This window comes from Molothrus aeneus, chromosome 8 (assembly GCF_037042795.1).
Source record: "Molothrus aeneus isolate 106 chromosome 8, BPBGC_Maene_1.0, whole genome shotgun sequence".
NCBI lineage: Eukaryota > Metazoa > Chordata > Aves > Passeriformes > Icteridae > Molothrus > Molothrus aeneus.
Window position 1 is genome coordinate 33,356,801 of NC_089653.1, and position 21,379 is coordinate 33,378,179.

General features: G+C 46.1%; 1 protein-coding gene across 1 annotated transcript in view; it reads right to left on the reverse strand.

The window, feature by feature from the left end:
- ADAM12 (ADAM metallopeptidase domain 12) overlaps window positions 1-19,130 on the reverse strand; it is a 184,193-nt gene extending 165,063 nt beyond the window's left edge. Inside the window, exons 1-2 of the mRNA XM_066555175.1 lie at window positions 19,001-19,130; window positions 598-731 (exon numbers count right to left, since the gene is read on the reverse strand). Coding sequence (XP_066411272.1) covers window positions 598-731; window positions 19,001-19,130 — 264 coding nt within the window. The remainder of the gene's footprint in view (window positions 1-597; window positions 732-19,000) is intronic.
- Window positions 19,131-21,379: the final 2,249 nt, after the last annotated feature.

Consider the following 21,379-nt stretch of genomic DNA (forward strand, 5'->3'; position numbering starts at 1 on the left):
GGGAAAAAAGGAGCAAAGCTTATCAGGGCCTGTCAAGAGGGGGAAACAATCCCAGAGCCAGGGGCAGATCCTGCCCTTGTTAGGGAAGGGGAAGCAGAGTGCGAAGGGAGAGCCTCAGTCCCAATCCAGCACAGGGATGGAATTTGGGGGTCTCCCATGGGATAATTAAGCCCAGATAATGCCTCAGGCTGCAGCCAGCACTGGTTTATTCCATTATTTCCACTGGTCCCTAAATTCCTTGCTGTCAGACTGTATTTACCAAACAAACCTGTTTGGTGTGCTTGCCTCCCCCCCTCCTTAATTTTCATTCTACTGTTGCATGACAAAATCTCAAGCAATTAAATTGCTATTATTTCACTTTAAACTTTCATTTCTGCCATCAGAAAGAAGAAAGCATCTCTGCAGGAAAAAGGTAATCATTTCAACCAAAACCCTTATCCATTCCTTAAATGAAATAAGCAGCAATTTCAGACACGTGGCAACAACGATATAAAAACACTCTTATAACCTGCAGGGTGAAAGTGCATTAAATTCCCCCAACAGCCTTTAAACTGTTACACACCTCAGAATAAACAAATAGGCAAAATGAAGACTGACCTCTGAATAAATGCCATTCACTGGTCTCCACTGCTCTCCAGTCAGAAGGAAGGGAATTGTTATCTCATAATCTTTGGAGTGGTCCTTGGACAGCTGCAGCCTCGGGGACTCCACTTTGCTGCCCACATTCTCACCTAAGGACAGGGAGAGGCACTTCAGGTTAGCTGGGAAGAGCATCTGGCAAGGGGAACATTGGTACTTGAGGGACTTGGCAGCACATTCAAAAGGAAATCATTCAGGAAAAGGATTAAACACGAAACTTGTAATGTCAGAGTCAAAACACACAGGAATTTCAGAGGGAACCTGTGAAATCAGAGGGGCTCAGGGGGAAGAGCTGGAGAGGATTAGATGGTGGCAGCAGAAGGCAAAGACTGCACATTAAGAGTGGAGATCAGGATGCAAGGATATCATCATAGAGGATGAACAGTCTCATTAGTGGGGGAAAAAAGGTCTGGAAGAGAAAGAGAATGTAAACTCATTGAAATAACACTCTACTCTCCACAGGCAGATGACTTCCATTCATACCACCAGGTCAAAAAGCTGTTTGCATGCAGCATTTAGCAAGAGGTTTTGCTCTCACTAAACACATTAATGGCATGGTGCCTGTCCAGGCAGAGCCCTAAAACCAATATCACAGGACAAGAGCTGGAAAAATAACTGAGAATAAATCAAAGAGAAGACAGGGATGGCCTCCAGGTGCCACAGGACAGTCAAAACGCTGCTGGGGTTTGTCACACTCTCTGTGCTCACCTAATGCTCTCATGAAGGATGAAGAGTCATTTTCTGAGCAGAATTAGCCCCATTTAATCACTGTTAGGATTAGCTTAAAAACATCTTTGCTGTCATTATGGCTAAGCCAACGTGAGCAGAAATAAAATCTGGTCTTTTTCAATGTGTTTTTAAAAATACCACACTTGACCTAAAACACACCAAAAAAACAAACAACAAAAAAAAAACCCAAACCAAACCAAAACCCCCCAAAAAACAAACAAAAATAAACCCTACCTCACAAGATAAAAAGATAAAATATATTGGAGAGAGTAAAGTTGTTTGTTATACAGAGTTCTTACATCCCTTTAATGCAGCCCAAGTGACTGAGGGCTGGGAGGACACAGTGTCAGCCCTTAGAAGAGATGATCCAAAGCTGGCCCAAGACTTGGTTGTCCCCTGGGGAGGCACATGAGACACCATCTCATCAGCCTGGGAGGGTCTAGACAGAACTCCAAGCCTTTATTCTCATTATCAGGCAGGAAGCTCCCTGCTCAGAACAGGAATTTATGAAGCGTATCTCAGCAAAATGAGAAAAGTTTGGCTCCAGCCCTGCTCTCCTTTCTCCTTGGCCCACTTGAGCAATCTCAACCACACAGATTAAATGGCTCAGGCCCTTCTATTATTTTGTAGGATTTGCATTCTGGAAGTGTCATGAGATCCAGGTTTTCAGAGCCCCTTGGAGGATCCTTATCCTCCCATGGATGTGCTGTCTGCACCATGGAGCTGCCATGGTCATTTCAGGAAACATCAAAGCCTCTCTGATACTCCTCCATGGGCCTTCCCTGACCATTCTGCAGAGCATGAACTTCCCAGCATTACCCAAAACAGCAGAAAAAAGGGAGGGGATCAGCATTTTGCACAGATGGGTTATTCCCTAAACAGATAGCCTGCTCTGGAAGTGCAGCAGCTATAAAAACACAACGGGAGAAGGGAGGAAAATCCACACAAAGTGTGGTTCAGTTTTGCCACTCCTCCTTCTCTTCCATCCCAATGAAGTGATGCTCGTGGTGCATAACAAAGCAAGGTTACAACGAGCAAATTTAATCTGCCACACGTGCTTATTTATCTGCTGAAAAAGCTCATTGTGCAGAAGTGTTGATAGTCTGGAGACAGACATCAAGACAGGTTTATAGGCAGCAGTTATATCTTTATTGGAAAAGATAATTTATTTGGGGGGAAACAAAGCAGACAAGCTTCAGGGTTTGCAAATCTTCTGAAGCCACAGCATTTATAAAACACAAGATCAATTTCTGTCTAGTTGCTTTCCCTGAGCCAGATACTTGGCTGCTTATCTGAATGTTTTTATTTAAATTATTGGGTGTGATAAAAATCACAGCTTCCTGTGGAAGGCAGAGGAAGCAGTGCAGCCCAATTTTGGGCCTCTTTCTGGAGATAATTTGGGCACATGCATTGTGCACTTGCTTAACTCCCAGCTGCCCTCTGTGTGATATAAGCACAGCACGGTGCCTTTTGTATATCAAATAATGTTTTTCTCATGAAATTTCATTATATTTATGGACTGGGTGCATTTCTGAAAGACTGCAAAATAAAGAAACCTGTATAGCCGATAAACAAACTCTAACCCAGTCTTTAAATTAAAAAAAAAAAAAGGATGGGGAAGATAAATAGGTAAATCCTTTAAATAGGTTTCTGCAGCCTGATTCAAAGAACAGGGGGCAGAAAATAAGGGATCATAATCTTATCTATGAAAATAAGAAAATAAGGGAAGCCTGGAAGAGCAACCCACACTTATCCTGAGAAGGAGAGCTCTGAAAGGCCACTGAGCAATGGCACATGGACATGGGGAGAGGAATATTCTACACCAGGAGGAAAAAAACCCCACAAAAAATATAAGGAGAGAGCCAGGCCAAAAAAATCAAGCAGAAACAGTGCAGGAAACCTGGGGGGAAATGGGATAAAAGCAGGTGGGTACACAGGTGGGATAGTTCCTGGTACCCTGGAGAGCCTTTGGCCCTCACCTGGGTTGGAGTCACCAAGGAATCCATCCCAGTCAGGGACACTTCACCCAGTCCCAGCACAGTATCTGAACAAAACCCATCCCCAGCTTCCCTCTGCTGGTTCTGGGACCCATCCCTGAGCACAAACCCAGCCTCCCAAAGAACATCCCAGGGGCACCAGGAGAGGAGCTGTGGGATGGGCCCAACACCTGCACCAAGGAAGGGTTTGCATCGCCCAAAAACCTCCCCCAGCTCCCAGGGCTGCAGCTCCTCATGCTCACAGACCTGCTGGAATTTCCTCTCTGCCACTCTGCACCTCCCTTCCCCACTTTCAGGAGGGTTTCTTTGAAGCTGAACCATTAGAGTTGTGTTCCATTAATAATGAGGCCTCTTCCCTACAGGGACTCCTGGAACTACAGCAGTATAAATAGTGTAATAATTGAAATCAGAGAATTGAAATTTCGGTAATGTGTCACGAGAGGAGAAGAAAATCAGGCCATCTGCAACAGCAGAAAGTTAGATTAGACCCAGGTTTCCTATCTTTTGTGTCACATGCACCTCCTTACTCACCTACTTATTTTCCATTTCAGTGAAATTCTGTCCAGCTCTTCCTGACGCAAGCTCGTCTCCCACTTTTTCACATGAAAACCTTCACAAGTTGTGTCTGTTTTCTATTTTCAGCCTGCACTGAAGGTAATGCTTTTGATCCACAAGCAGCCCACAAGCTGATGCAGCGCCCTTTATTCTCTTTTTTCCCCCCCCCAGTAATATAAAAGCTACTTTGTACAAATAGTGAGATGAGTAGATGTTACCTGTCAGTGACTTTTGTGTGCCTTAAGTATTTTTCATCTGCCATGTACTTCTACAACTTTTCTGCTTTGCACAGTATCATACAAGGGCCTGTTGGCAAAGGAGTTAAGAATGGTTTTCATCTTTTTGCTTTTTATTTCAGTTCCTCCAAGCTGGGTGCAAAATAAACTCCGAGCATGTAAAGTGACATCTTTGCTTAGCGGCCACTGCCTCCTGAAACAACCCAGACCCTCTCCAGATTTGCATTTACTTAAAATTAATAAGCTTTTAGGGAGGCAGGGCCATTTATTTGTGCTCATGACAAACAAAGAGGTGAATACACCCAATGCTGAGTAGCTCTGGATAAAATGGGATTAAGTGCAAGGAAAATAGAGCATGTCCCACTCAATGCACAGCCCAACCCTGCTGCCAGTGCCCCCCAGAACAGAGCAGGACAGGAGTCAGACCTGGGCTGGTTTATAAACAACATCCATCTCTAACACACATCTCTCTTCTGTAAATTTACAGAATTTACAGAAGAGCCAAATGTGCTGCTGAGCTTCCTTCCCTTGGGGATGGGCCTGTTCTGATCCCACACAGCAACAGGGGTACCCAGAATAACATGGGCCAGAAAATCCCACAATGGTTTGGGTGAGAAGGGACTTCAAATCATCCCAGGCCACCCCAGCCATGGCAGGGACACCTCCCACTGTCCCAGGTGCTCCCAGGCCCAGTGTCCAGCCTGGCCTTGGGCACTGCCAGGGATCCAGGGGCAGCCCCAGCTGCTCTGGGAATTCCATCCCAGCCCCTCCCCACCCTCACAGCCCAGAATCCCTTCCCAATATCCCATCTAAATCCACCCACTTTCAGCTTACAGCCATTCCCTGTGTCCTGTCCCTCCATGCCTTGTCCCCAGTCCCTCTCCAGCTCTCCTGGAGCCCCTTCAGGCCCTGGCAGGGGCTCTGAGCTCTCCCTGGAGCTGCTCCTGTCCAGGTGAGCCCCCCCAGGTGTCCCAGGCTGTCCTCACAGGAGAGGCTCCAGGATTCCATCAGTCACGAGGTGCTCCAGGACTGACACAGCCCCAGAGCCCCACAAAAGCCCAGCCCAGCCAAAGTCCCAGTGATGCTGTGGGGTGTCCTTTTCCATCCCAGACTGGAGCTCTGTCTCCTCACACTGTCCCCAAACACCCCTCATGTCCCCCCCTGCACTTACTGCTGAGCTATGAAAATTATAGAAGTGGGGGAATAAAAAAAGATTACATTAAATTATCCCTGTGTTACCTTTCCTACTAAAAACCAACTCTAAATCATAAGTCACAGCCTGTCCTCGTTTTTCTCTGCAGGAAAACACCCAAAGCACTGGAATAATCTTTGGATTGGAAAGAACAATGGAACAGAGTAATCTTTCTGCAAACTGAAATCAGCTAATGGCAGTGCTCCGTGCCACAGGCAATGCCCTGGAAGCCAGGAAGGACATCCTTTATCCATTTCCCTCCTCATTTTCTTCAGTTTCCTCAGTTTAGCTCTCAGTTTGTGGCATCCATGACCTGGGTGTGGAGGGAGGCATTTACACCTGGCTGCACCCAGCTCTCCCTCACTGGGGCTGTGGCCAGTTCCTGAGGCACCCCCAGAGCCTGCACTGCTGCCTGGGGGCCCAGCAGGTGTAAAGAGATTTATCCCCCCCAGCAGGGACTTCTCTCTCCTTTGGGGTCATTCTTCTGCCACCTCCAGAAAAATTCCAACCAGAATTTTTTAATCCAAAACTCCCAAGCTTACAAATTGTATTAGCAGGGCCCCCAACGGGCAGGAGGAATAATGAGGAGGACTCCATGATATCAGAAGGTTAATCAATTACTTTATTATACTATATTACACTACATTACACTACATCTAAACTGAAACTGCACAAGCACTCAACTGAACAAAATTTGTGACCGTCTCCTGACCAACAGCTTTCAGAGACTGGTCAAGAAAACAAAACACTCACAGCCCAATCCAATCAAGCAAATTCCTTCAGGTAAACAATCTTCCACAATGCATTCCACTTGTGCACAAACACAGGCACAGCCAATGAGATAAGGACTGTTTTGATCATTCTCTTCTCTGCTTCTCTCATTGCTTCTCTCAGGTTCAGAGAATGTGAATCCCACACTTACACACTGAGAGGGGAGGACCAAGCCTTGTCCTTCAAGATGGAAGTGAACTTCAGAACTTTAGGAAGTTATGGAGGTGAAACAGGGTAAGTTTATGGAAATTTATGGAAATGAAACAGGGTAAGAACTGGAAGCTTCCCACAAACACAGCACCCACAACCAGGCAAGGGAAGGATTTTACCACAGTTCAGTAAGAGAAGATATTGGGATCAGTTGGTCTTTTTCTCAGCAACCCTTACTCAAGAGTCCTCCTGAAATCCAGTGCTCAGAGGTGAGACATGACTGCACAGAGAAGGACAGGAATATTACAAAGAACACAATAACTTGCAGGCTGGAGCAAGGGGTTAAACCCAGGAGAGTTGTAGCCTTAGGGATCATTAGGATTTCTGCTCCTACCACTGCTCTTCAAAGCAGGTGACACCAGAATGACCCACACATGGTACTGGGGATAAATAACACTGATAATGCTGCTTCAAAAGAGGTGTTTCCAGGGAGCACCAGAGATCCAAGTTAATCCTGAGAGCTGGTGTGAGAAGCACATCTGGAATGCTGGGGGCATTTCTCCTCACCTGCACTCACAAAAGATGAATTGAGCCTGGATCTGGTGGCTTGGAGAGGCTGCCAGGGAGAGCAGGGAAGTGGAAAGGCTGAATTACAAGAAGGCAACTAGAAGAATTATTTTATATAATGTAGAAAACCAAAGGTGACAGGACCCATGATTGTCCCTTAGCTCCCCATGCCTTTTGGTATTTTTCTTGCCAGTGCTGATACATTTAGAGATGGCAGGAGTATAAAGTGCCTATACATAAAGTGGGGTAGGATTCCAATATGGAATTGGACAGAGGATCACAGACAGCTCTTGTCCATCAAGGAAAGCAAAAAGAAAAGAAAAACCAACTTGCTTAAAATGGAAATTGTCAACATTAGGGGTCAATCATATAATGCCAAAAAAAAGTGTCAATTATCCAACTCTGTGGCCAAGGTCTGGGGATGTGTGATTCCAGTCCTCTATTTCACTCCACCTTCCAGCAAAAGCCAAAACATTACCCAAGTTAAACATTACCCAGGCACAGATGTGGCTGAAACCACCTAAAATGGTGCCTGTTGTGCCTGAGACAGGAGAAACAAATTGGTACTTCATAAAATCACAGAATTGCAGAGTGGTTTGGGTTGGCAGGGGCCGTAAAGCTCAGCCCATTCCATCCCTGCCACGGACAGGGAACCTTCCCCTGCCCCAGGCTGCTCCAACCTGGCCTTGGGCACTTCCAGGGATGGGAATCCACAACCTCCCTGGGCACTACTATAGAAAAAAAATATACAAACTGTAATTATATCTCATACTAAATGTGCAAATGCTAGAAAATAAACCAGTACCAGATTTCCAGTGCATAATGGTTAAACAAAGCCATCCCTGAGACTTGCACGGGGTCAAAGAAGCAACAGCTTAAATTTTACATCAAAATTTTGATGTAATTTTACATCCACCAGCTGAGGACACAGACACCCTTCTCAAAAGAAAGGACAAAAATCAGCACATTGATAAGGTGCTTCCCATTATCCCACTTCCAGCACTTCCACACCCTCATAAAAGGCAGCACAACACCAGACTCTGCCCTCCTTTATTTATAAGCACAAAAAGCCTGGGCAAGATGTGACTGTGCATAAGTAAAACCCTTATCTCTTGCAGTAAAGTTTTTATTCGTTCAAAATCATTAATTATTTTCCCAGCTAACCTTTGCTCCTCTAAAAAGTACATTGATTATTTCTACAAAACCCAGGAAAACTAGTCCTTTCATGGCCTGCTTGGAAAATAAGCCATTTTAAAAAAAGGAAAAACTACAAACAAAGTTTTACTTGTTTTCTCCCTTCTCCCAAATTCCCAAACCCAAGACCTCAGGCATTTAAGCACAAGTAACCCTTGGAAAGCAACTAATTCCATGGATCTTCTTGAGCTGGAATTTTGCCTTTTTTCTCACACTGCAAAAATTACAACTCATGTACAAAAATTTTTCAAACATGAAAAGTCAGCAAAGGTCTTTGATGAGCCTGAGAGGAGGCAGTAGGAAGATGACTCCATGCATTTCTGAATTTAATTTTCTGTTCTTCTGGCTCCTAATGGAAAAAGAGCCTGCCTCCAGCTTGATAGGTCTGTGCAGATGGAGCTCTGCAGCATCACCAGGCAGCTCCAGGATGAGGAATGGAGGGTTGAGATTCCCTGATCCCCATTAACTGAACAGCATTAAAAACATGGCTTTCAATATTTGGGGTTTATAATTCTCAGATCTACCTCCTGTCATCACTTGCTCATGCACAGTTACTCCTTTCCTGAATCTGATTCTGCTGATGAAATAATCAGTGACAGGGAACAGCCCTCTGCCCCCTCCCCCAAGAAATCCCATAAAATGCCTGGAATATGTCATGTGTTCAGCATTTCAATGTGGACACGGAAGGGAAAGCTGAAATCTGGAGGTGACTTTGCTGCTCTCCTGCACCAAACTCTCTGTGGTCAATGTCACTGCCCCAGCAGCTGAACAAACTGATGACACAGAGAAAGACAAAAAATAGAGAAGTGGGGGGGACAAGAAAAGGAAAACTAAAATGTTCCTTGTGGGACATACCCCCTAAGCAGTTGGATCATCTTAATCTTCAAGCTTCTGTAATACAACTGTTGGAAGGCTCCAAGTCTGAGCACAATAAAGTGCTTTATTCAGGGAACCATATGACTCCATCAGTCATTCAAGCACATGTTTGGCACAGATTGAAAGTGAAAAGCATAGCTAAGGCAAATATTTCAAAACTGAACTTGTCTTCCTAACACACATGGTTTATATATTGGTGTAATATCTATATAACTTATCAGTTCTCATCTAGAGTAATGTCATGGCTGAAGTACAAAATGATGGCTCTGCACCGGGCGTTTCTCAGCAGATAACACATGCCAAAAAGCCATTTAGTAGAAAATTAAAAGGGAGCTATCACACTTGACAGGTCCAAAAAAAAACCCCTAAAAACCAAAAAAAAAAACCAAAATAAAACCAAACAAAAAGAAAAAACAACCCAACCAAACTAAAAACAAAACAACAACAACAACAAAAAAAACAGAAAAACCACCAAAAAAACCCCAAAAAAAGAAAAAAACCCAAACAAATGAAAAAAAACCAAACAAACCCCCAAACAGCAACAACAAAAAAAGCCACAATAAAAAAAATAATAATAATCACAAAAAAAAACCAAAACAAAAACCCAGCAACCTATAAAAATAGCTTTGTTCCTTCTAATTCCTGAAAATCTATTTCTCCAATCAGGATGCTGCACCATCCCTCAGTGGAGAGCTGTGCTGCAACAAACCCTGGCCAGGCAGCTCCTTCCTCCTCAAGTGCCTGAGATGTGTCTGCCCTGTTTGCAGATGAAATATTGCTCATCACAGAGCAGCTCCTGCTGATGCAAATGCGATTAAAGCAATCTGGGCAGAGCACAGTGTGATTAAAGCATAAGTAATGGCAGAAGGATTTGGGCCCTCATTATACAAAATACATATTGAAATGCAGTCAAGGAGAGAAGCCAGTATATCTCAATATCCTCCCTGTTCTCCAGAACAAAATGTGACAAGTGGAGTTGGGAGAACAACATTTGCCATTGACTGCAGGAGGGGGCAGGGAGCCTGCAGAACGTTTCAAATAACCCAAACCCAGCTTTATGATGTGTATAGAATATGTACAGGGATATATTTGGGAAACAGCTGTCCAGCCTCATTTGGGATGCTGTTATGTTTGACTGAGGAATTACTATTCAGGACCAGTCCAAAGACAGAGTTCTGTCTTTTTTTTTTTCCCTAGAAGAGAACATTTCAAAATATAGAGGAATAAAGCAGTGAAGGAAAGGGCATTGCAGCAGAGTGGGTCATGGGGGAGGATCGAGAGGCTCCCCCCATGGAAGAGCTCAGGACTTGGAGTTCACAGAAGAGGGCAAGCCAGAAATGCAAGATTGCAACCCAAAGGAGCTTTGGAAAGTCCATGACACAGCAGCTTAGGAGAACTTCTGTCCCCCTGCTGCAAATCCTGTTTTCAGCTGCTTCTTTTCCAAGCCCTGATCCACACTGTATCAATTGGCCCAGTCCTTCCCCCTTGTAAAAACAGGCAGGACAGGGCTCATAATGGATGAAAATCCTCAAGAGTTGGACAGTGCCTTTCCCACAGGTATCTCCACGCTGCCAGAGTGAAGGATGGCCCATCTCCACTCTGGGACACATATGCTTGTTCCTAAATTGCTGCTTCTTCCCCAAAGAGCCCCACAGATCTTTGTTTTTGATTATGAACTCAGCCTTGCACCCTTCTGTACCAGCCAAAAACACTTACTGAGGCAGAGAAATAATAACCTGTGCTTTACAAGCACAAGGAATCCACCCAGCTCCAAGGGCAGAGAAAAAGGTACTAAATATATCTTCACTTCTCAGCAATGAGTCCACATAATTACGTGAAAATCCAGGTCCAGTGCTCCTCTCCAACTCCTCCCCTCCAAAGCCTCATGAAAGGCTACTTTCACTGAGTGAAGTTCAAATTACTCTCCAAAATACAATTTCCTCTTGCTCTTTCAAAAGGTGCAGTGCAATCCCTCTCTGCAGTGATTTACTAACCTGCCTCGGCGAGTGCAAGGAACCCTCGCACAGTGAAATGAGGGATGTTCCTTGCTGTGTACAACCAGCACAGAGAAGCACCAAGCTCCTCACTGCCACAATGATCTGTGCCTTTCATATTGTCTGGAAAAATCCCTTCACCCAGGATTTTGCTCCTGGGAAGCTGAGAAGCCTCAGAGAAAAAGGAAAACAATAATTATCTGATTTGCTTCTCCTGTGTTTTGCTGCTTTGGAATGTGGTTGGAGATTGTTTACCCACAGGTGATTGTTTCATTGGTTTCATGTGAATTGTTTTGACTCATTGGCCAATCAGTGCCAAGCTGTGTCAAGACTCTGGAAGGAGTCACAAGTTTTTGTTATTATCTTTTTAGCTTTCTGTCTGTATCCTTGCTCTATTCTTTAGTATAGTTTAGTATAGCATTCTTTAATATAATATAGTATCATAAAATAATAAATTGGCCTTCTGAGAACATGGAGTCAAGATTCATCATTCCTTCCTCATCTGGGGAGCCCCACAAATACAACAGATTATTCTTTCAGATTTCTCTGGGAAACACAGCACACCCAGCTGGGGTGAACTGCAGTGTTAATTTAGCTGAGCAGGCAGGGGATGTGATTTGTAGCTCTTCCCCAAGCCTAGAAAAGGAGCTGCTGGGCTGAGGAGTTTATGTCCAGGTTTCTACATCCATCAGGAGTTCCTGTTTGGGTGGGGAATACCTGATCCTCACATCACACAACAGCAGGCAGAGGAAAATGAGCTGCACCTGCTCCAGCACAAGCTGTCACTGAATCTCTCTTCTGGTTTTTAAAACATGAATGAAAAGATAACTTGGAGTTAGTTAATGTTCTTGAAGCCACCTCTGCTGCTTAGGTTTATGAGTGTGACCTTGCAGAAAGTGTCACCATGAGCTCTGGGTCGCTCTGTAACTCCTGACTTTCTCACATTCCTGCAGCAGATGAGCTACAGGAGCAAAGAACATTTATTTTTATGGTTTCTTCAGGGCAGGATATCTCCCCAGGTCACTACAACAGCTCTGCTCATCTGCTCTGGTGCTGCAGAAAGGATTTTAAATGCCAGCACAGGACATGAGCACCAGGCTGTACAAAGGAGTCAGGTCCATGGAGAGGAGGGAATTTATCCCAAAGGAGGGTCAGGTATAGAAACAAGGAAAACACAGCATGCAGAGTAAATAGCTCCTTCTTCCTAAAGTGTCAAGATTTAAACTCAAAGAGAAGAGAGAGATTTAGGTTGGATATCAGGAAGAATTTCCTCTCTGTAAGGGTGGAGAGGGGCTGGGATGGAATTCCCAGAGCAGCTGGGGCTGCCCCTGGATCCCTGGCAGTGCCCAAGGCCAGGCTGGACAGGGCTGGGAGCACCTGGGACAGTGGGAGGTGTCCCTGCCATGGCAGGGGTGGCACTGGATGAGATTTAAGGTCCCTTCTAACCCAAACCATTGTGGGATTTCTTCTGCAACAATCCCACACTTTCACCTTGGTGTTCACCCAAAGTGTCTCTGTGCCTTACTGAGGAGGCAAGGGATGAAGACATAAATCCTCATTCCTTTGGGATGCTCACCTCAAGCATCAATGCACACATCAAAATGCAAGAGCAGATTTTAACCTGGAGATCCTTTAGTGATCTCCAGCTCCAAAAGGAACATGGCTGAGGAGCTGTGTCCATCCCTGTGTGCTCCAGAGGGATTTAGTGAATTTGTTCCCAGCTCCCTCTATCATCACAGTGCTCTCAGTGGCAGAAAAGGGATGGAATATAAACTTCAATAAAATGGACTGAACTATCCTCCTCACATCTTCTAACTGTTGAAGTAGCAGGGGATCCCCAGCACAGACCATCACTGCATTCAGTGCTGCTGGATAAAAACTGCTCATGCTCAGCTCCATTCCTGAGCAGCCCATATGATCCCTTTACTAAATGATAAAGTCCAGATTTTGTAATTTTTAAATTCTTTTTTGCATAACTGTAGCAAAACAATCCCATAAATACTTGATTTTATTGAAGCTTCTATCTTCATGTATTCTTTCAGAGGTAAGCAGTCACACATGAGGTTTATCTTTCAGCTGCTTGCAAGATTAGAACATTTAAAAGAAGCAAGAAAACAGCAAACTTCCACCATTGTCAGAAGAAGGTTTTTCACTTAATGCATATGATATATACTATTAAACTAAATTTCCATGGGCTGACACAGTTCCTCTTAAAGAATACCCCAAAATAAATGAGTAAAAGAAACTTTTGTGCCAAATTCTGCTTCCAGCTCTTTCTGCCTTGATGTGCATTATCCAGCATGGCTAACAGGCCATGACACATTTCACTTCTTGCCTTATTACATCATAGATTTGGGACAAGAAAGAATTTGTTCTTCTAATCACTGCTTTTAGCAAGTTGACCTTGTGAAAGGACAATTTCCTGCCTCCAAACTCTTGCTTATCCTAGCTCCAGGTCATGGAAAACAGCAAATTCATTTGTATGGGGTGTAAAGTATTAGTGGAACAACCTGAAGGGATTAAACAGATTAATTTCTGATTAGATTATGCAGTTCAAGTCACTTGATACCAAATTAGTCTCAAAATCCAGCCTGAACCCTAAAAAGAGAACGGTCAACATGCTGGAGCAGGGCTTTACTAAGAAACAATCCCTTCTCTCAGTTAGTGGGGTGGCAAAAAGATAAAAACTGAATACATTTGAAGCACTTTGCTCTGTGTTAACCAGAAACAAAAGGGATTGAGCTCTTGGACTGCACTGCCCTATGAGGAATCAACTGCTGCCCTCAAACTGTGGGGTTTTAATTTACTGGGTCATAGATCTGCCCTGGAGACTCAGCAGGACCTAAGAGAAGCCTCTGCAGGTGTGATTCAGGGATGGAGCACTCCAGGACTGTGCAGATGATGTGCTTTTGTCCAGGGAGAAATTTGAGGAGCTGCTTGAAATAAAAGTGCAAAGTGCAGGCAGTGGGGAGAGCGAGATCCAGAGTCATGTGCAGTAAAGCATTAGAGGTTGTAGAGGAAGGAAAATCACCAGAAAAAGGGATTAAATATAAAAATCCCTGCAATATGGGCAGCCTGGCATCCTCAGCAGGATGGATGGTGTGAGGCAGAGCTGGGGCAGCCTGCTGGTGTGGCAGAGCCTGGCTGGACAACCTGACAGCATTCCAGATTTTCAAACACCTTGAAAATGTCCATTCCTGCATTACTGCAGCTCTCCCAGCACAAGTGAAGAGAAACCCACCCCAAGAGCCCAGCAAGGCAGCTCAGGGCTCACCCTTCTCTCTGCCACAGCACAAAGGGAGGCTCAGGAACACAAAAAATCCAGAGCCCAGCTGGACTCCTTGGCCAGGTTGCCCTGGCAGTGTCAGATCAGCTGAAAGCATCAGGCATAAATGTGTCAGGAGGAGGAGATGTGAGGTATGGAGAAGGCTGGGGGAGGAATAAATAAACCTTTACATGATAGAGAAACCCAGGGCACCACAGGGAATATTTCTGTGTCTGCTCTGGGGTGCCCTGACCCCAGGGCAGCACTGACTCTGACCCTCATTCATGGAGAAAGTTTCCCAGACTTCAAGATAGACTGGAATCCACAAAAGTGTGAAATAGATTATAGAGAGCAGTGTAGGTGGATCACTGGGTGAGAAATTGAGGTTTTGGGATTTTTAGTGTGTTGTGGATAGGAAGCAAGATGGAGGGCCCAGGGTGCCCTCCTGGGTTTCTGCTCCATGCTTCTTCTTCCTTCTTCTCTATGGGTTTGGGTGGCATTTTGTAATTGGGCAGAAAAGTCTGCACTGGGGGCTCTGTGGGATCAGTTATTGGGTTAAAAGGGAAATAATCCAGGTGTCAGCTCTTAATTGGATAGTTTAGTCTTAAAAGGCCTTGTACCAAGAGATTGTTGGTCATTTTGTGCCTTCCATGAAAAGCTGCTGAACTCACAGTAGTGAGACTGTTTTACTGATAAGAAATAACAAACACCTGAGTCTGAACATGAACTGCCCTCTCAAGTGCCTTCAGTCCAGACCCAGAGAAACCAATGACTGGAACCCCCACAACATGAGCTGAGCCTTTTCAGAACAGAATTTCATGATCATGGGTGGTGAGTGAGGGCCTTGGAGTGAATAACAGATAAATGGGTGTCCTCAGTGGGATAAACAGATAAACACAGCCCTGGGCTGCCGCAGTCACCCTCAGGCCACCAGAGAAATCCCCCTGGGGCTCCCAGCAGGATGCAAAACCACCCAAAACACAGCCTGGCAACCATGGGTTCAGGGATGCTCTATGCATCTGGATCAGGACCTCTCCAAAAATCCCAAGCAGATCAGGAGATGAGGCCCCCAAGGAAGCAGCAGTGAAGAACCTGGCAGCTCCCCAGAGAGCTGGAGGTGAAGGATGCAAACACTGCTGAAGAGTGGCAGTAAAATTCCTCTGCCGGGGGATTTTGGCATGGATCTCTGGAGCCCCATGGCCAGAGACAGCTCATGCCAGGCTGTCTGAAGGGGATAATCATCAGACCAGGAGGAGGTGATTATCCACACACCAGAAATATCTGCCACAAATGCTGGAGCAGTTTGAGAGAAGACAGGATTTATAAATGAGCTCCAGAACACAGAGGGTGATGGAGAAATCAGGTTTAGAGCACAAGACAAAGCAACATTTCTTCTCCTGCAATTTATTTCCATTAGACCCAAGGAAGCTGCAATCAGTAGCAAATTAAAATAGAGATAAAAGTGGTTTTAACTGAAGGTAAAGAATTTTGGGTTGCAGTTTTAGGATTTGCATTTTTTCATGCCCAGACAAGCTGTGGCTCTTCTATCCTGGGAGTGTCCAAGGCCAGGTTGGACAGGACTTGGAGCCACCTGGGATGGTGGAAGGCGTCCCTGCCCATGGCAGGGGGTGGAATAAAATGGTTTTTAAGGTCCCTTCCAACCCAAAGCATTCTGTCATTCCAAGAGTCTTTTTTTTCCCCTTCTGTTTTCCCAGCTAACACAGTATTTAAAAGAATTTTAAAGTTAACACAGCTAACAGTATTTAAAAGAATTTTTAAAGTTTGTGCACACACACACAATGTCTAATTTGGACTTCACCACAGCATCACTTTGTCTGCCCTGCAGGAACAGGACAGCCTTGAGCACAGAAACCTTGTACAGGTGTAGATTTTGAGGTATTTGACTGAGACTCGAAGATCAGATCTTATCCTACTTTATACCCACTCCACAAGGACAACAAAGTTAATTTGGCCTGGTTGAGTTTTCCTTTTTGTCCACGAGTTCCTTTAAGCAGAAACCCAGCACAAGACTGAAAACTAAGAGGGCAATTGTAAAACCACAAAAAAATGGAAAGAAAACATACTAAAAGCAAGCAACAAGGCTACTTTGAAGTTGTCTAGCCCACAAGCTGATAATTTCTGTTTAATAACAGAGCTGTCACTCAGGCAGACACACATTATTGCCACATTTCAAACCCAGGTCTCAAGACATATCATAATCCAACTTATCTTAATCACTAAGCAGGAGTTAATGTAAAAATCAGGATGTCCTGGCAGCACTGGGATGTCCTGCAGGGCTCCAGAATGCCCAGTGAGAGCCATTCCAGCCCAGCCAGGAGCACCTGGTGTCACTGGGAGTGTGGAAAGGAGTGCCTGGAACTTTCAGCACCTCCGTGCCCAAGAAAGCAGCACAAGCTCTGGCAGGGCTGAAGCTGTGCTCTGCTTCCACAGGAAAAGGTGGAATTAAGGCAGGGGGTGCTCACTGAATATTCTGGGTGGAAAAATGCAAATTACAGACATGGTACAGAAAGAAGAGGAGCAGAAAGATACAGGGAGGCAAATCCAGGGGCGAACAACCACCACAGCTGCCCAAATGTAGACACCTAAAACCCATAAAGACACCATAGAGATGAGCAGCTGGCACAAACTTTACACAGAGCTTAAATCATCGGTGTGAGTGTAACCTTAGAGCTTCAGCTTGGCTCTGAGGGAATTCTGAGCACCAGGAACCGGATTTCCACCCCCTCTTCCCATTCTGCTCACTCCTCTGTGTGCCAGAGCCAAGTCACCCACAGTTTGCCCTCCTGGTACTGTAGGGATGAACACTTTGAAGTGTTTTACCTCAGATTTTCCAAACTGCAAGTGAACTTCCAAACCATGGAGGGCTGGCCAGCCAGTGGGTCCCACACTCAGAGAAAGGAGCCATCCTCCCACCCAAAGGAACCCTTCCTTTCCCCACAAAAAGGGAATAACCACAGGGCACCTATTTCCCTTCATCTGCCAGGCAACTTCTGCAGCCTTTACCCCAAACCCACTGATTTGGTGCAAATCCAAGTGTTGGAAAAAAGAAACCAAGACCCCTCCCAAAGGCAAAGCTTCAACTCCTGTTAATCCATTAAGATAAATTCCATGATCAAAGGCAACACCTTGTCCTTTCCCCCCCTGGGATTTCCATGTGTTAAACTATGTCCCCATCTTTTCTCTTAGCAAGTTCAGAGCCAAAGTCCCAGTGAAAGTCGCTGTCAATACATTTGAAGATAAGCAAGTATTTACAAAGCTTCAAGTTACAATTGGGAAAAAAAAAAAAAAAGGACAAAAAAAAAAAAAAGACAAAAAAGGACCAAACACACGAGTTTGTAGTAACACTCAGGGACACAGCACCCCTCGGTGCTGTTAAATGTATTCATAGAGGAGAATCTCTTTTCCTCTCTCACATAAATATACAGTCAGCTGCTGCTTAGCAAAGACAAGAAGACCTGGGCGCTCTGAGGATTCCGGAATAAACCCCAAACTTGCTGTAGGGAGGGACAATCCCGTCCTAGGCTGTTCCCATCCGTATAACACGGACAGCACAGCGCTCCACAGCTGAATCCCCGCCCGGAGCTCACTTTGAATGAACACAGCGGCGGCGAGAAAACTTCTACCCAGCCAGGACGCTTTTACCATCACTATTTGGCTTTTCCGCGCAATTTTCCCCAGCTGGAAACAGAGCCCGAACTCTGACAAGACTCCCAGACCTTTGAATCCAGCCCCGGGGGCTGTTTGGAGGGGATGCGTGGGAGGAGAATTTCCAACACCCCCTAACCCTGTGCCCGGGACCCTGCGGGGCACCCCCGAATGAACACAACGGGGGCAATGGATCCCCGGGATGGGAGCGGTGGGGATGGGGGTGCCGAGGAGGGGGCAGCAGGTTTGGGGGTGCAGGGGGACGGGGGTGCAAAGAAAGGAGCAGCACCTTTGGAAAGGTTTGGGGGTGCCATGGGATATAGAATCCAGCGGGTTTGGGGGTGCAGAGGAGGGAGCAGCAGGTTTGGGGTGCCGGGGATGGGGTGCGGAGAAGGGAGCAGCAGTTTTGAGGGTGCCCGGGAATGACTCTTCGTGGATTTGGGGGAGCAGAAAAGGGAGCAGGAGGTTTGGGCTGCCAGGGGATGGGGGTGCAGAGAAGGGAGCAGCAGGTTTGGGGGTGCCGGGGACTGAGGGTGCCGAGAAGGGAGCAGCAGGTTTGGGGGTGCAGGAGGATGGGAGTGCAAAGAAAGGAGCAGCACCTCTGGAAAGATTTGGGGGTGAATGGGGTAGAATCCGGCGGGTTTGGGGGTGCAGAGGAGGGAGCAGCAGGTTTGGAAAGGTTTGGGGGTGCCGGGGGATGGCACTCAGCGGGTCTGGGGGTGCAGAGAAGGGAGCAGCAAGTTTGGGGGGGCCGGGAGATGGCACCCAGCGGGTCTGGGGGTGCAGAGAAGGGAGCAGCAAGTTTGGGGGGGCCGGGGGATGGCACCCAGCGGGTCTGGGGGTGCAGAGGAGGGAGCAGCAGGTTTAGGGGTGCAAAGAAACGAGCAGCAGGTTTGGGGGTGCAGAGAAGGGAGCAGCAGGTTTGGGGGTGCCGTGGTGGGTCTGAGGGTGCCAGGGGTCCCACAGCGGAGTTTTCCGGGGGAATCTCCGCGGAGCCGCCGCGAGGAGCGGGAGCTCCGCGTGTGCCCGGCCGGGACCTCCCGCCCCATGCCCTCAGCGGGGCGGGGGGGGGGGGGGAGCGGCGCTCCGAATCCATCTCCCTGCTCCTCGTCCGGCTAAAATGGAGCGGGATCCTTTCGGGGGAAGCCCCGGGGCTGTGTGAGACTTACCGCGGGGCGATGCGGAGAGCAGGCAGCCCGGGCCCAGCAGCAGCAGCAGCAGCAGCAGCAGCGCGGGGAGCCGGGCCGGGGGCAGCGCACGGGGGGAGCGCGGCTGCGCTGCCTGGAGGCGCTTTGACATCGCAGCCCAGACTGAGGGAGAGACAAACTTTCATCAGCTGGGGCTGGAGAGCAGCCCCATAATATACAGTTACCGAGAGGAGCGAGCTGGGACTCAGGATGTGAGAGATTTCCTGCATGCAGTTAACTCCAAAACCCCTCCTGCTCCTGCCTCAGCTGCTGATGAGCTGGGCTCGGCTGCTTAGGGGAAAAAAAAAATAGAGGAGTTGGGGTTTTTTTTCTTTCCTCTTTATTTTTTTTTCCTCCCTTATTCAAATAGGTTTGTGTCGGTTATTTCGTATTTTTGTTGTTGTTGTTGTTTTGGCAAGGACCAAACTTAATCCTGCGCCCCTGGAACATCTGAGCCCCTCCACAGGGTCCCAGCCCCGGGGGGCTCTGGATTCCCCCGTCCCTCTCATCCCTGAGTTTTCCTTTTTTTTTTCCTGCCTGCCTCCTCTGGAAAGTCATCTGTGTACGTTACAGCTCAGGGGTTATTTATTGGTTTCATAATTATTTCAGAGTTGTTTCTGGTGTTGGTTCTTATTTTATATTGTGGGGGTTTTAAAAGAAGGGGGAAAAAAGAAAAAAAGAAAACAAACAACAAAACACACCCACAGAGTTGCCAGATGCATTTTTTAAAATCTCCCTCATTCAAATTATTATTACTGACTGTCTGGGAGAATAACCAAATGCAGATTATCTACTCCTTAATGTACCACCAAAACACATGTAATGCCCACATGTTGCTGTGGAGCAGCAGGAAAAAAAAGAATCCAATCCTGAAGATCCTCACAGACTTTTATTGTGCAGTTTTTAGCTTTAATTTACTAAAATTCTTCCCAAATCTCACAGTTTGGATGTTGATACTGAGTTCTGCAGCTTGGCTCCATGTTCCTTGTGCACGAAACAGTTGGCAGAAGTGTTCTGAGATGTGTCTGTAGGCCAGCAGGCACAAGAGCCATGCAATCCCACTGAAAAATGGTGTTTGGAAAGCACAGATTTGAGGCTGTTCTGGAGCAGAGGATGCTGATTATTCCCAGTGATCCAGACTGTACTTTTCAGCAGCTCTGGGGATAAACGAGCCAGAAATTCCAGGGGTGCAACCTCTGTGGCTCCCAAACTGGAGCCTGGCACGGTGCCCTGGCAGCATCACTGAGCCATCCAGGGCTAGCTGTGGTAATGCCAGGTCAGCCCAGCACAAACAAACCTGGAAAAGGGCTGGGATCACGAACAATGTGCACAGAGGGCTCTCATCAACTGCTGTGCTTCACACTTAAAAAGCACCTTTCACCTCTAACCCCTCTGCCCAAACCAGACCCACGGACTCGCCTCACGTTGCTCTGAAATTTGAATTTTGTCTACAATTCTGCCTCACCTCACATTTTCCTCATTGTGTGCATCCCCTCTCCTTGGGAGCAGTCAGGGATTAGCCTGTGTGTAACTTTAAATAGCCAAATGCTAAATTTTCCCAACTCAGCCATTATCAATTACAGTTTAACAGCTACACTCAGTGATGTTTCATCCCTCAAATATAAACTAATGAACTGCATCAACTCTCTCATTAAGGACATATGTGCTCCACACAGAACATTGGTTAAAAACATTAAAATTCAAACAGAAGAATCCTTTGTGGAAGGCCACCATTAAAGCCATGTAGACATCTTTAGTCTTTGAAGGTACTTTTCCCATTAAAATGAAAAGAAAATCAGTTAAAGGGAGCTAAAGACTTCTAAATAGGGTTTTGGTAATCCCACAAGGCTTTTCTTTACAGTGGTAGTACTTTTATCTGAGTAACAATATTTGCTAGCAGAGAATGTGGAGCCAATTATATCTTGGTCATTCATTAGCATGAATCAAGTAGATATTATCAGAGTTTCTCCTCCTCCCCCCAAAAGGAATTGTTGCCTTTTACCATACTGATTTTATGGGCTTGAAGTTGATAGATCAATAATTTATGACAAAAGAGCCCCAAATATTTTATTAACAACATCCACATAGGAATGCTACTGAATTACAGCTACTACGGGAGAATAACACAATTTCACCTCCGTTTCAAAATTCTCTTGGAAAAAAGGGACCCTCCAGGCACAGGGCAGGTAATGGGAAGTGTCCCTGCTTCACTGGGATGTGCAGGGAGAGGCCAGGCCTGGCCTTTTAATTCCTCATGTCAAAACACCTCCCACGGTCAGTTTTACAAGGCTTGGTTTATCCACCTCAGAAGAACGAGGCCGAGTTTCCCTGCAGGAAATGAAAATTGCATCCAGGTTGTGT